The following is a 15,878-nucleotide window of genomic DNA, read 5'->3' as shown; positions in this document are numbered from 1 at the left end:
TTTCTTCTTCTTTTTATCTTGTTTTGCTACATAAAAATCTTCCCTAATAACAAAGGAAAAAGGACCTATTGTGAAATCTCCGAGCTACCTTCTCAGAAAATCAGAAGAGTTGTTTTTCGTAGAAACTTTACTTTCTATTGGTAAACGCTACGAAAATGAACCCCAATATCTCGGATATTTAATGTCAATTTCGCGTGGCATCCTTCAGCCAATATCCCTTCCCTATTTTCAACCTTCGCTTGTCTAAGCCCTTCTAAATTCACAATCCGATATTCATTTCCAAGTTGGTTCCTGTGGCAAGCGGTCTTATCTTCGACAATCGGCGGTAAGTGGATTTTCAATTCACCCTTATTTATCTTTACACAGTGAGTCCTATATTAAATATTTTCTCTTTTGTCCAACAGACGTGTTCCACTTCGAAGGAACGAGGTCACTTCTGTTTGCCGATTAACCATTAGCCATTAACGATTAGCCATTAGCCATTAGCCATTATTTAATATTCACTATTCATTGTGCATTATTCATCATTCATCTCTACTACCGATTATTACCTGTGCTATTCCTGTTTGGCTGTTTATCTTCTCGTCTGCCGAAATCAACCCGAGGAATTACGGTTTGAAAACCGTAATTCGTTGCTGTAGCTACCTGTTGCCGAGGACCAAGTGTCAAGTGACTTTATTGAAGGCCTAACGCCACTATCTGTATCCACCTGTGGCATATTAATTGTGAGTAGTAAATTTTATTGACTAAAGCTCAACTTTGATACCTAAACCGTAAGAATTTGATTTATAACGTTTAGTTTAGTGACCTTGCTGTTTATGGTTAAACGGAACGAACTATTATGAGTTTGAACCTACGATATAATATATGTATAAATTACGGACCATTTCTTTTTATTAATGTAGGGTATATTTATGTTAAATTTCATATATAGATTTGAGGTGATCACATTCAATAAAAAAATTTTTGGTAAACGTTTAAGTGTTCTCAAGGCATAATAATAATTTGTTTGACGAATATTGACTATTATAATGTCCCTTGCTTTCTTCTATCCTTGAGAATACTACGTTATGCAGAATTATTTTCCCAAAAAAAATATTTTTTGTTTTTATTCGATTATAAATTAATCAATCACTTATCTCGTGTCATCTAACTGTGCCGTAAAGATTGTTATAGTGTATTTTTTTATATACCTCAATATAATTTTGTTGACGAACCTTTTGCTTTTTATTTTTATTGTTATGATATGAATATATATTATTGTGCATGGTGTATCTCTTTCAGGCATTTTTACTGATTTATGTTATTTGTTTTATCGTATAATTAGTGTATCTGTGTCGAAATATTGAGTGTGTACCGCACGATCAAGATACCTTTTCTCTCACGGTTTATTTTATTCTCGCGTATCTTAACTGTATCTTATCTTTCTCATTATCGTATTCTCTATGCCTTAAGGTTTCCCTGTTCCTCTAAAAATAGGGTGGTGCCCAAATAACTTTTCTTCTCTTATCTCTTATCTTCTCTTCTAACTTTTTGTCTTTGTGTCGTAAGTACTTCCTTAATTGATCCGTGATATTTGAGCTGTAACAAGAACCCCGACCAAGATACCTCTACCAGACTGAAGCCCGAGCCTAGTACCGTTCTTTGTGTAACCTTCAATCGATCATCCAGAGGGTACAAGGTTAAAATATCACAGATTTGACAACCCGTGGCCGACCAATAGAAATGCATTATAAATTTATACTCTGACAATGGACATTTTGTCGTAAGCTTTTTCACACATTTAATATCATTGACTGCTATGTCTTTTTAAGGTAACACACTTGTAATACCTTTCCTATAGCTGTTTGGTTTTTCATACTGTTCTTTTTATATGAACTGATGATGCTTTCTGATTAGAAAGCGAAACGTCTTCAATAAATAGATGAAGTAGCCACCTTCTCTTTGTCTTTTATTTCTCCACTTTGACCGAAAAACCCACCACTCTTCGAGTGTTTCTTAATTTATATTGGATTGACGGTCGTATTCCTTTGTTTCTCTCTCTCTCTCTCTATATATATATATATATATATATATATATATACAGTAGACTCCCTCTATAACGAGAACTGAAATGACAGACTAATTACCTCGTTATAAGCGGATCTCGTTATATCAGATAATAATAATACTGTGCATACATATGAATCTGTAGTTTTCTACACCATTAATTTCCTATGGTGAAGCCATTCGGAGATATATAAAAAAAGTTATTTACTTTTATTGTCAATGAAATATATTAAAACATAAAAGAGTTGTTTACTTTTATTATCAATGATATACGTTAAAACAAAAAATCTGTACTTATATTTGTTTCCAACTACATAATGTATAAAGCGTATTTTCAAGGATAACATAAACTATTGCTTCTGCAATTTTAAGAACTCTGTCATTTTTAACTGCTTTAAATGGTCCAGTATCATTCTATCATATTTTCTAAAGATGTGAAACAGTTGTATTTATTCATTGCAAAGAAGTTTATTGCGGGCTGCAGTTAAGTTTATTGAGGGGCTGTTTGAAAAGGTATTTATTTATAGCCACGACCCGACCAAAAACGTAAAAAACACGTTTCTCTATTGTGAAGCTATTTTCTTGTGGCATTTTAAATTAATTTATATTTTAATTTTATGTATTTTAACCTTTAATTGTGGCTTATTCCCATTTAAATATAAATTATTCTCTCTCGTTATAACCAAATTTGCCTCGCTATAGACGGTTATAGTTCAATAGAAATTTCACGGGACATCTAATGTATCTCGTTATAAGCGAAACATCGTAATAACCGTGTTCGTTATAGAGGGAGTATACTGTATATATATATATATATATATATATACGAGGCATGTTTTTTAAGTAAGTACCGTTTTGCGATTCCGCCGCCGCAGCGCTACGGTCGGCGTTCCGCGCATGAGCGCTGGTTATACTCGGTTCGCTATTCCCAGTCCGAACTGTCTAGTGAATTTAGTAATTTTTTTTGCGAAGTTAGTTACTTTTTGACAGACTAAAAGTGGCTGGAAATTACTATACAACCAAGCACACGTACTCCAATACTCCAAGCCAATATTAATAGTAAACAAACTAAATAGTAAATAAAATAGAACTTTGCGAATTACCGACAATCAATATTTATTTATCTGCACCATATAATAAATATTCATGTTAAATTATAACAACTAAAATATATTTTTTAAATATATACTACCCAAAATTTGATGGATTTAGTATACACTTCCACTATTTAGAATAATTCTTCATTTTTTAAAGAAAGAAGTCTGCAATAATAGGATTCTTGAGCTATTAATACTGAGAAGTAGGAATTGTTGTGTTGTAGGTTTCCGACAATGAATCTGTCAAAATATGCCCGAGCTAAGCGAATGGAGTTTACCTACATCTCTTGTCTACGCACTGACGCCATTACAGTCTGATTCTTCATTGTATACTTGTTTACTCCAGTGTGTAAGATGCCTCCAACAATCGTGAGTCACGCTGATTGTGAAATACGGGCTGTTATACGATTTCTTAGTGCTAAAGGCGTAAATCCGATCGATATTCATCGTGAGATCGTTGAAGTTTACGGACAAAACATTATGAGTGATGGAACGGTAAGGAAATGGGTGAGAGCATTTAAAGATGGCCGCACAAATGTGCATGATGAAGAACGGAGTGGGCGTCCTTCGGTCGCTTTACAATTTCATCATTGTCCGACTGCTTTCCTCAGTATTCTCGTAGTGTTTTGTATCGCACTGGTACCGAGAACTTGAATTACCGGAAATTGTGTTCACGTTGGGTTCCAAAAATGTTGACGGATTTGCACAAAACCCGACGTTTAGGCAGTGCATTGACTTTCCTTGAGCGGTACCACAGTGAAGGTGAAGATTTTTTAGACCAAATTGTTACTGGTGACGAAACGTGGGTGGCCTACGTCACACCAGAATCGAAACAACAATCCATGGAATGGCGACATTCATCATCACCCAAAAGAGTAAAGTTTAAGCAAACAATTTCTGCCCGGAAAATCATGTGCACAGTTTTTTGGAACAGAAAAGGAGTATTGCTAGTGGAGTTTCTGCCTCGTAATGAGACAATCAATGCAGCGTCTTATTGCATTGAAAAATCTGCGTCGTGCAATCCAGAACAAAAGTGCCTCAATATTCACGGAAATTATGTAGAAAAGTAGATTAAGGTACAGGCTTTCATGTAAAAATAAAATTGCCATATTTTTGCACGTCTTTTTTTAATTCCAAAACGGTACTTACTTAAAAAACACGCCTATATATATATATGATTCTTATCGTGTTTTTGCTTTGTCTACTGTCATTTTTCACTCTCTCTGATCCTGAATGTCTCCTCTCCAGTTTGCAATTTTTATCATCGATATATTCCCTAGTAGTTGGTCTTTCCATCTTATTTTGGGCTTTAAATTTTTGGATAATAATAGATCAGTTAGTAGAATAGAACACTTAATGGAACTATGATGAGACGTCGGTCAGTATAACATCCAAGAAAGCGGTGTATAGACAAAGTAAGATCCAAATGCTAGAGATAATTAAAGTGGATAACTGGAGGAGAGTAGCCGAGGAAAGGTATGCTTGGAGGCGGATGCTGGGAGAGGACAGGACCTGACGTGGGCTGTAGCGCCATAGGAGAGATATTATATTATATGAAGAGTTATGGTGTAGTACAGTAAACTGAATGATTTCTATATTAAAAATGCCATTAATAAAATAAATTTTATTTTGTGTAATAAAGTATATACAAATATTACATTCATTTCATTTCCTTTTAACGGAACAAAATCAAATATGCTTACGGTACAGAAAATATATGAAATTAAATTTGAAAATTTTTTTTCTAATTACTAACCTGTCTTCTTATATGGCTTTTACTTTACCCATGATACTATGATTAAGAAGATAAGATATTGCGCATAAGTCGTGACGTAATTGGAGACCTGTACGTTCGTAATGTCAGTTTTTTGTATGTGTCAATAAATAATCTTTAATAAATAGTTTGGAAATATCCTTTTGTGTACGATTATTGTAATTATTAAACCTTTTTTTAATATTATTATTTTGCTAATCGAATAATTTTATCACAGAATGCATAAAAATCCCATTTAACTTTAACAAGAATTCAAATTCTGGTCTCCAATGACGGCATGCGCGAACACGACCGATTTTGTGCTACATGAAGATCCTATCTTGTTATTCATAGTATCATGACTTTACCTGCCAAAACACACATGACAATTTAATAATTTTATCGGTCTCAGATTTAATTTTTACTTCATTACATATGTATTTAAATGAATAATTAAAATCATATTTGGCCTCTGCAAAGTTGATAAGGGAAATATTCTTTCGTCACTTTAAATGCGATGTTGCCAATTAATCACCTTCAAATAAAAATGATTTTAGTATAGTGTTAGGGTTTACAGGTTGCGCAAGCGCCCCTAACATGACTTAACGACTACTTCCGTAGCCGGGAACGATGGCTTTATGTGCCCTCCGAAACACGGTCGCAGCTCAGTTAAACTAGAAATTGAAAAATTTTGTCGTTGCCGCTATTCGAACCCGGACTCTCCAGCTTGTTAAGCCAGTAACATAGCTACTGAGCTACGGCTGACACACTGGAGAAAAATCGTATTAGTGTAAATATGTGTCATACATATATGTTAACATATACCGAAAAAAAAAAAACATTTTACCGAAGACTGCGTACTGAAGACAAGACACGAAAACACGACAGTGTTCATATCATATAACGTTATTTCCAGAGACGGTCGGCGAAAGTCTCTGCTTGTTTCCCAAGAGTCGTGGTAATTCGTATATCGATGAGTTTTTGACAGAACATCGTAAGCGACAAGAAGCAAATTTTACAGGAATCGATTTTTTTGAGTAACTACTTTCTTTCAAACTGAAATTTAATGAAAATTTTACAGTAGGTTTCTAAATTCTCAAGAATTGTTTTAAAGATCAAAATTGCAAATGGACAATTATAAATTGTATTTATTTTGTTGCTTACGATGTTCTGTCAAGCAAACTTTTTGCTTAAATTGTAGCTTACGCTGCACATACGATGTTGTGTCGATATCGATGGCTTTTTGACAGAACATTGTAAGCGACAATAAAGTATATTATTATAAGTTACCTCAAAAATTTAGAAATTTTATTTTATAGAATACTATTAATATTAAGAAATGTGCATTTCTGTTTCTTCTTCGCCTGTTTCTGATAAGGCATCTGGTACATCTGTTCTTGCTTTTAAGAGCGTAGGCGCCAAATTTCGGGCCAATGCTTTTTAAATGCAATCATTTTTTTCGAATCCTGAGAAAACTAAAAATGTTTTTAAAAAATTTAAACGCAGAGTGAAAGATTACATTATTATCGAGGGCCGAAAGTCCCTTAGAATAAACAAAAAGTTTTTTTGAGTGAGATATTTGAAATTAAAAATCACACTAAATTTTTTCTTTTTTTTCACCCCTGTAACTTATTAAAATAAACATTATAGAAGTTTTTAGGGACTTTAGGCCCTCAGTAATAATATGTTCTTTTATTCTGCGTTTAAATTTTTTAAAAATACTTATTAGTTTTTTTAGGATTCGAAAAAAATCAATGCATTTAAAACGCATTGGCCCGAAATTTTGCGCCTACGCTCTTAAAGTTTTATACTCATTCCAGAATCTTTCGGAAATTACACGATTTTTGCAGAGCTTTTGAAGATCATCATATTTTTTATCCGAGATACTTAAAGGAGATGGATATAGAATTTTGACCTCTAAAAACCTCTTGAGTTGTATTTGAATAAAAAAATATAGTAACAATAGTATTACAAGTTAAAAATAACCACTTTATAAGTTTTACCTTTGGCTATTGGTTTGCTAGAATCGGCAGAATGTTCGCATCAGCGGAATCGCAATACGGATATCTTATTTTTATAAAGTCTTCCCTTTTCTTTAAATATGCTACTTTTATTTTGCTAATTTGGAAGGCGCGACCATAACTCGTCTTATTAATACTTTTAGGTAAATTATGCGATGCCCTTGTCTTTCAATCTTCAAATTCTAAAGGTTTCATAACAATGACTCTGAACGGTATTGGGTGAATTCTTGCATTGGCAATTTATGTTGGCCATTCGTAAGGTGCCCATACAATACGTTTGCAAATGAATCGTTCTATAGAAGCATGCACTGAGTCTACAGGCATATAAGTGTGGCCAGGAAAAAGGAATGTTATTTTAATGTACCATATATTTTTTGATGATCCTAAGAATGTACGCAACATGCCTAACACGGCTCTATTTTTATTTTGACCAGCACAACTGTCACAATAGAAAGCCACTATTTTGACATATTTCCTCTCATTAATTTCTTTTAAGTATTTAAAAATAACTACTTATTTTATTACTACCACGATTACCATCTGTTTCACCCCAGAGGTAGCAAAAAACGTCTTTGTTTTCACTTTGATAGACAGTTTCGTTATACATGGCATATTTACGAGAATAATACAAAAGTAAGTTGTCTCCGTGAGGGGTGTTTAAAACTTTTTGAAGATCAAAACTAACACATAAATAACTAGTATCTTACTTTAAAAGTTTTGATCTGAAAAAAATTGTAATTTGCATTCATCTTTATCTTTCAAATGGTTGTCGTGTTTTGCTATTTCTTCTGTTGTAAACGTAATATCTTTATCCTTTTTTGACTCACACATGCTACATTTGTCCTTCTTTTGTAGATGAAAACAAATATTGAAATCCTAATGAAAAATGTCACGAAATACTTTTAAAGAAACAGTTTTTCCTTGCAGATTATGGTTTTCTTGATGATCCTTTACAAAAATTCTATTTAAAAAAGATACATTTCTTAACTCAGTAGGCAAATATTTTCTTGATGAACTTGCTCTGCAGTAATAAGAGGGTACTGCTGGTAACTGCTTTATAAATTCGTGAACATAATTTTTATCTAGAGCTTTAGTTTTGTGAGCAGGATCATGTCTGCCTCTTTCATCCTTTTTAGCAAATGTTTCGGCAATTGGATTATCTTTGGTGTATCTTAATGTCATTTGGGATATGCACAATGTTTTTAAAAGGAATTGTTGGCATACTGCGACTTTTTTTCCATCCCATTCAATAAAATATTTAAATGTTCGATTTCTTCTTGATTCAGTGCCTGTTCGCCTTCTTTTAATTGTTTTTTCTTTCATACACAGTAAAGGATAATCCCATTGTTTTTGATCTGATCTGATTTGATTTGATTTCGTATCCGACACGAATTCATGTCCATAAGATGTTTTGTAGGGATCAACTGGTACTTACGATAATTTTCGGTTACAATTTCTTAGGACAGCTTACCGAATAGGCACTTACGATACAAAATAAAACAATATTGTGCTACATCAAGTACGTTTAGCCTACGATGTTTTATGAGGACTGATGTAGAACAACCCCAACAATCGTATGATACCAAAAAAGCATTTTATACTTTATTGTCGCTTACGATGTTCTGTCAAAAACCCATCGATATATTCAGTATATTGCAATATCTTCAAATTACTTCGTTGAGAAAACCGTATGAAAGATATTTACACTCCGCCTCCTCCTAAGTGCCTTTTCTGTTGAGTTTGGCGATCAATATGGCAAATTTCTCTATGTTCTGGGCTTGATGAATTAATTAATTTCCTCTTGTGTGGGTCCAATCTCTGATGTTTCGTAGCCAAGATTTTTTCTTTCGTCCTGTGCCCCTTTTACCTTCAATCATGCCTTCTACTGGAGCTGCTCAAATTCCCTATGGCGGATTATGTGTCCTAGATATGATGTCTTTCTAATTTTGATAGTATTGACCAGATGAGGGCGTGTGTTCATTATTCTCAGTACTTCCTCATTCGTAGTTCTGCTGGTCCAGCTTATTCTTAACATTCGGCGGTACATCCACATTTCAAATGAATTTAATTTGTTGACGGCATACTGTTTTAATGTCCAGGTCTCACAGCCATATAGTAATAGAGACCACACAACGCTTTAGTGTTCTCAATCTTATTGAGACCGATAGCTTGGGGTTACAGAGAATTTTACGCATATTCATGAAACCAGATCTTGCTATTTCAATGTGTCTTCTAATTTCTTTTGAGTGATAATATTTACACTAATACAGTTTTTTTAGCACACGCTGATGACATTGACATAGGGCGTAGCAAGCGAGATGTTGAGCAATATTTCTTTGAATTGGAAACGGCGGCGAAAGACAAAATTAAGTACATTACTAAGGTCACTAAGGATCCTATAGCAAATGAGGAACGGGAAACAGCATTTGGAAGTCATATCTTCGAACGTGTTGATAGCTTCACATACCTTGGTTCACTAGTGACTACTACCAACAAAACAAGCGAACAAAAATAAACTATACAAATAGGGAATAATATGGACTCCAAAAATAATTCCACTCAAGAAATATCCAAAGAAAAACTAAAATTATTGTATACAAAACACTGCCGAGGTCGGTCCTCACATACATTGGGGTGGAAACATTGACTCTATCGCAGAAGGATGAAAGACTTCTGGGAATATTCGAGCATATGATACTCCGCAAAATATTTGGAGCTAAAACGATCAAAGGCGGTGGCGCAAAGGATCTAATTTCGAATTATACTAACTCTTTAATGGACCAGATGGGAACACATAATACGAATGCTTGGCAACATGATTGCGAAAAAGCTAACGACAGGAACACCTATAGAAAGAATAAACAGAGGCCGACCACCAATTAGGTGGTTAGACAGAATTAAGGCTGACTTAGGGATACTAGAGGTCAGAAGATGGCAACACGTCGCCAGAAACCGAACAGAATAGCGACTAATCTCATAGCCGGCCAAAATCCACAGAGGATTGTCAAGTCAAAGCTGATGATGATGACGGTTTTTGTACAGTGTGTATCAAATGCTTTCTCAAATTAAATGGTTTACCAAGCTCCTTACAACAAATTTCGCACAAAATCCTATCGAGTGTTTGATCAAATGTATTTATCTTTACAGTACCTTTAATTATTGGTAGGTTGTTCTCCAGTGTGTATCACCAAATGTTTTTTTAAAGCACCTGCATGGATAAACCGCTTGCAACAAGTTTCACACTCGTAAGGTTTTTCTCCAGTATGAATTATCAAATGTGTATTTAAACTAATTTTCTGAGAAAACCGTTTAAAACAAATTTCACATTCGTAAGGTTTTTCTTTAGTGTGTATCATTAAATGTTTTTTTAAACTATTAGTTTGGGTAAACTGCCTGAAACAAATTTCACACTGGTATAATTTTTCTCCAGTATGTATTCTCACATGTTTCTTCAAAGAATATGCTTGAGAGAACTGCCTGGAACAAATTTCACACTTGTAAGGTTTTTCTCCAGTATGAATTCTCAAATGGACCTTTAAGTCATTTATCCGGGAAAACTGCTTGAAACAAATTTCGCACCTGTAAGGTTTTTCTCCAGTATGTATTCTCATATGTTGCTTCAAATCACTTGCTCGAGAAAACTGCTTGAAACAAATTTCACACTTGTAAGGTTTTTCTCCAGTATGAATTCTCAAATGGACCTTTAAGTCATTTATCCGGGAAAACTGCTTGAAACAAATATCGCACTTGTTATGTTTTTCTCCAGTGTGTATTATTAAATGTTTTTCTAAACTTCTTGCTTTAGTAAACTGCTTAAAACAAATTTCGCATTTGTCAGGTTCTTTACCAGTGTGTCTTAACGAATGTTTTTTTAAGTCTCTGGCTTCACTGAACTGTTTAAAACAAATTTCGCACTTGTAAGGTTTTTCCCCAGTGTGTATCATCAAATGTTTTTTTAATCTAGTTGCTACAGTAAACCGCTTAAAACAAATTTCACACCCGTAAGGTTTTTCTCCAGTATGAATTCTCAAATGGACCTTTAAGTCACTTTTCTGGGAAAACTGCTTGAAACAAATTTCGCATTTGTCAGGTTCTTGACCAGTGTGTCTTAATGAATGTTTTTTTAAGTCACTGGCTTCACTAAACTTTTTATAACAAAATTCACACTTGTAAGGTTTTTCTCCAGTATGAATTATCAAATGTGTATTTAAATTACTTTTCTGAGAAAACCGTTTGAAACAAATTTCACACTCATAAGGTTTTTCTCCAGTGTGTATGATCAAATGTCGTTTCCAGACTGCTGCAAGGCCAAACAGTTTTCCACAAATTTCACACTTGTAAGGTTTTTCTCCAGTATGAATTCTCATATGTTGCTTCAAATAATATGCTCGAGACAACTGCTTGAAACAAATTTCACACTTGTAAGGTTTTTCTTCAGTGTGTATCATCAAATGTTTTTTTAATCTAGTTGCTACAGTAAACCGCTTAAAACAAATTTCACACCCGTAAGGTTTTTCTCCAGTATGAATTCTCAAATGGACCTTTAAGTCACTTTTCTGGGAAAACTGCTTGAAACAAATTTCGCATTTGTCAGGTTCTTGACCAGTGTGTCTTAATGAATGTTTTTTTAAGTCACTGGCTTCACTAAACTTTTTATAACAAAATTCACACCCGTAAGGTTTTTCTCCAGTATGAATTCTCAAATGGACCTTTAAGTCACTTTTCTGGGAAAACTGCTTGAAACAAATTTCGCATCTGTCAGGTTCTTGACCAGTGTGTCTTAATGAATGTTTTTTTAAGTCACTGGCTTCACTAAACTTTTTATAACAAAATTCACACTTGTAAGGTTTTTCTCCAGTATGAATTATCAAATGTGTATTTAAATTACTTTTCTGAGAAAACCGTTTGAAACAAATTTCACACTCGTAAGGTTTTTCTCCAGTGTGTATGATCAAATGTCGTTTCCAGACTGCTGCAAGGCCAAACAGTTTTCCACAAATTTCACACTTGTAAGGTTTTTCCTTTTTTTCTTTTTGTTTTTTCAATTGTTCTCTAGAATCACCTGCATGAGCAAGTTGTTCAGTCTTAAGTTTAATATTTGCATTTGGTAGTGTTGTTTCTTTGACGTGTCGACTGTTATTTTTTTCTTTGTGGGATGAATGTTCAGTTAATATTTCCTCAATTTTCACGTCCTCATGGAAACAACCTAAAAGACAAATCAATAATTATAAAATATTTATTATAACAAAAAATTAATTACTAAACTGTAGATAGAACGAAAAGAGGAATGCAAAGGTACATCAAGTTTCTCAAGACTCCAGACTCTCTGCAAAAATAACAGTGCCGTCAGTGTGTCTTATGTTGTTCAGTCGTTCTGAATTTATAAGTATTCCGTCATTTATATCAGTAATCGCTAGGTCCATACTATATATTGAATAATAATGGGGACAGTATACATCCCTGTCGCACACATCTTTTTATCTTTATGTCGTATGTTAAATCATCCCCAACTCTAAGAGCTGCATTTTATTCGTAATAGATATTGTTTATTATATTATGGCAATCTCTGCTGTCTAAACCAGGTGAATTTAATATTTTCAGCAGGTTTTTTTCATCATGTTTTGTTCTACCCAACGGTCTCTGATAATCAGTGTGATAATATATTTTATAGAAAATCTACCAACAACCAGGTCAAAAATCTACTAAAAGCTAACAAATGATACTACTCATGAGCCATTGCAAAAAAATTTAAAAAAAATTGCTCTCCCCTGCTGTCCCCACTATGTAGCTTATTACAATTAAAAAAAAATTTAACTGTTTGTCCTTTTTCTAGTGTTGTGTTACTACATTATTTAATGTTTATAACATTCATAAAAGTGCTGGATAGCCTAAAATGACAAAATACCCCTGAAGATGCTCTGAGAGCAAAAGTACTTGGGCAAGATTTAATAAATAAATTGTGCTCGATATCTGCCTTTTATTTGATTAAAATTCATTTATTCAAGCATTCAACCATATATCACTTTAATTTCTAGATATTTTTGTTATATTAATATAAGGTATTAATATTTAAAAAATAATAATAACTTTGTCCAACATTCTAAATGTGGTAAATAACATTTTCATTGTTAAAATGTCTTTAATTTATCAAAAAACACAGTAAACTACTAACTATATTGGGTTAAACTCAGGTTTATAGGCCCTCAGTCTAACACCATCTAAGTATATTCTTATTATACAGATATTTTTTTTATCTTTTAAATATTTGTGGTCATGATATTTTTTTTTCAAGGAACTAGCCAGAGCTCACAATAATTACTTAGTAATATAAACCTACAGGTGTAATCTAACAAACTACTATCCCTTTTTTTATCGCATATTTCAGGCATGAGTTCTCATACTGATTCGAAAGTCATTGGAAAGGTAACTGACTAGTTGATTTAGGATAAGTAGATGTTGCTATGGATTAACTGATAACAAACTGAAATCCCTTAAAGTAAAACCCAACATTCTGTCAGTCTTTACAACTAGTTGATCAATATAATTAGAAAATTTAAATGCAAAACCTCAAATAACATATTTAAATCTTGATTCTTGCTAGTGTAGTAAGATAGAACACTGTCTGTGGAGATGAAATTTATATCAATGAATTCTGCTTCACTTACTGATGATTGTACAATGATTTTTAAGATCCTTGACAGAATAATAAAGGAGACAAAACAAAATATTAATGAAATGTAATTTTTATTACACTCGATAAATGAGACCTTGAGTTAAGGAACATTACAACTGACTTCTATTAATTTCCATAAAGCATTTGATTCCATCGAATTATGGGTAGTGCTCGAATCTCTAGAAAATGCACGTATAGATTCAAGATACACTAACATAATTAAAAACATATATGAAAATGCCACCATGCAGATAAAGCTGGACGAAAGCACAAAAACTAATCCCATAAGACTACAATGGGGAGTAAGACAACGAGACACCATCTCTCCCAAACTATTTACCCTTGCTCTAGAAGACATTGTTAAGAAACTAGAATGGAACAACAAGGGTATCAATGTCGACGGATCATACTTAAACCATTTGAGATTCGCAGATGACATAGTTTTAATAGCCTATAATATCCAAGAACTAATGAGGCAAACACCAGTAGGGAGAAGGTCAAAGGGAAGACTCAAACTTACATACATGGAACAAGTGGAATAAGATCTGAAAACACTTAAGATTACCAACTGGAAAAACAAAGCAAGTAACAGAACAGAATGGTGGAAAATCCTAGAACAAGCCAGGACCCAGAAAGGGTTGTTGAGCTACTGATGATGATGATCCAAGAACTAAAACAAAAATACTAAGCCAAGACCAAACAAATATAACCATACAAAATGAAATTGTTGAACATTATGTATATCTAGTTCATGTCTCAAACTAGGAAAACCAAATCAAGATGCTGAAATTAAAAGAAGAACACAACTGACATGGGGCGTTTTCGACAAACTAGCATATATCTAGAATAACACCTCCATTTCTGTAAACTAAAAGAAAAACAGGTATAACACATGCATACTACCAGTTTGTACCTACGGCTTGGAAACAGTAGCCCTTACCAAAAAATCTGCTAAAAAATTAGAAACAACACAAAGAGCAATAGAACAAATCATGCTTAGAATATCACTGAGAGACAAGATTAGAAACACCTAGATAAGACATAGAACGAAGATTAGGGATATTGTGGAAGAAATTATAAACATAGAATGGCGCTCAGCAGGTCATGTAGCCCGATATAATGACAACAAGTGGATACAGATGATTCTAGAATGGAGACCAAGGACAACAAGAAGCATGGGAAGACCTCAAAAAAGATGGGTAGATGACATAAGAGCAGTAGCAAGCAAACAGTGGATTAGATTGGCGCAAGATAGAGAAAGATGGAAGCAATTGGGAGAGACCTACATTCAGAAGTGGATGGAAAATGGTTGACAAAGAGAGAAGTGACTTCAACCACTTTAGAACAGAAATTTCCAATTTTAACCATTCACCTCCTACCATTAAGAACATTTAATGGACAGTTAATTAATCCATTCAAAAACCATTTATTACGAAGATTTTCTGTTAATAGCAAATGATTCAATCTGTCTATCTACAAGCTCATTCAAATTAACTGAAAATAAGTAATCATTTAACCCCAGATAATTACTATTCTTAACATCGAAATCATATTTCCATAATTTAGGAGAATTTAAGCTATTGTCACTCCAGCTTCCAAAGATCTAAGTGCATCCAAAGATCTAATACACTAATCAGAATTTGTAAAAAACCAAATCCAAAAACACATTACCACTGTTTGGAATCTCAAGATTTTGGTACATATAAAAACCATAAGTTTACATATAATGCTTGTTAATTAAATGAACAAGTCACTTCCAATCCGTTATCTGCATATATCAATGAACCCCAGGCAAATTAAAACCATCCGGAGTATAAAGCTTAGTGTTGGGATGAGCTGAGAATATTTCTTCCAGCCCTACACATGCAAACCATCAGTATAATGATGTTTCAACTCAACCAAACTAGGTGGTATCCTGGTATGGTATATAATATACTACAACTACTACTATATACTACCAACAACTAACAGCAAATTATAAATCCCCCAATTTATATTACATATATTGCTTACTTGTTTCACCTGGATTATCTTGCCCTGGTTCATGCTTCAAGTCTTCTATATCTATTGATGTGGATAACTGACACTCAATATTTTTCTGTTCGTATTCATCATCCTCTTTCTTAATTTCAACTTTAACATTAACATCCATAACTAATTAATATTATTTGATACTATCAAAGAATATAGACTATAGACAATATAGACATGTGACATGTAAGTCAATAAATTAATAAATGTTAAGTGCCGTAGCAAGAGTGGAGGGAGAGAGATGAGAGAGTTTC

At 33.5% G+C, this 15,878-nt stretch overlaps 1 protein-coding gene across 1 annotated transcript; it reads right to left on the bottom strand.

The window, feature by feature from the left end:
* Positions 1 to 4,755: 4,755 nt before the first annotated feature.
* Positions 4,756 to 15,823, bottom strand: LOC140443360 (uncharacterized). Its single transcript, XM_072534586.1, has 2 exons — positions 15,607 to 15,823; positions 4,756 to 12,126 (listed from the first exon to the last, which is right to left on the bottom strand). The coding sequence occupies exons 1-2, from the start codon at positions 15,743 to 15,745 to the stop codon at positions 10,073 to 10,075; spliced, it is 2,193 nt and encodes a 730-aa protein (XP_072390687.1). The 5' UTR covers positions 15,746 to 15,823; the 3' UTR covers positions 4,756 to 10,072.
* Positions 15,824 to 15,878: the final 55 nt, after the last annotated feature.

The sequence above is a fragment of the Diabrotica undecimpunctata genome, chromosome 1 (genome assembly GCF_040954645.1).
Source record: "Diabrotica undecimpunctata isolate CICGRU chromosome 1, icDiaUnde3, whole genome shotgun sequence".
Lineage (NCBI taxonomy): Eukaryota > Metazoa > Arthropoda > Insecta > Coleoptera > Chrysomelidae > Diabrotica > Diabrotica undecimpunctata.
Note: the sequence above shows the minus strand (reverse complement) of the source record. Positions and strands in the feature narration are given on the sequence as shown.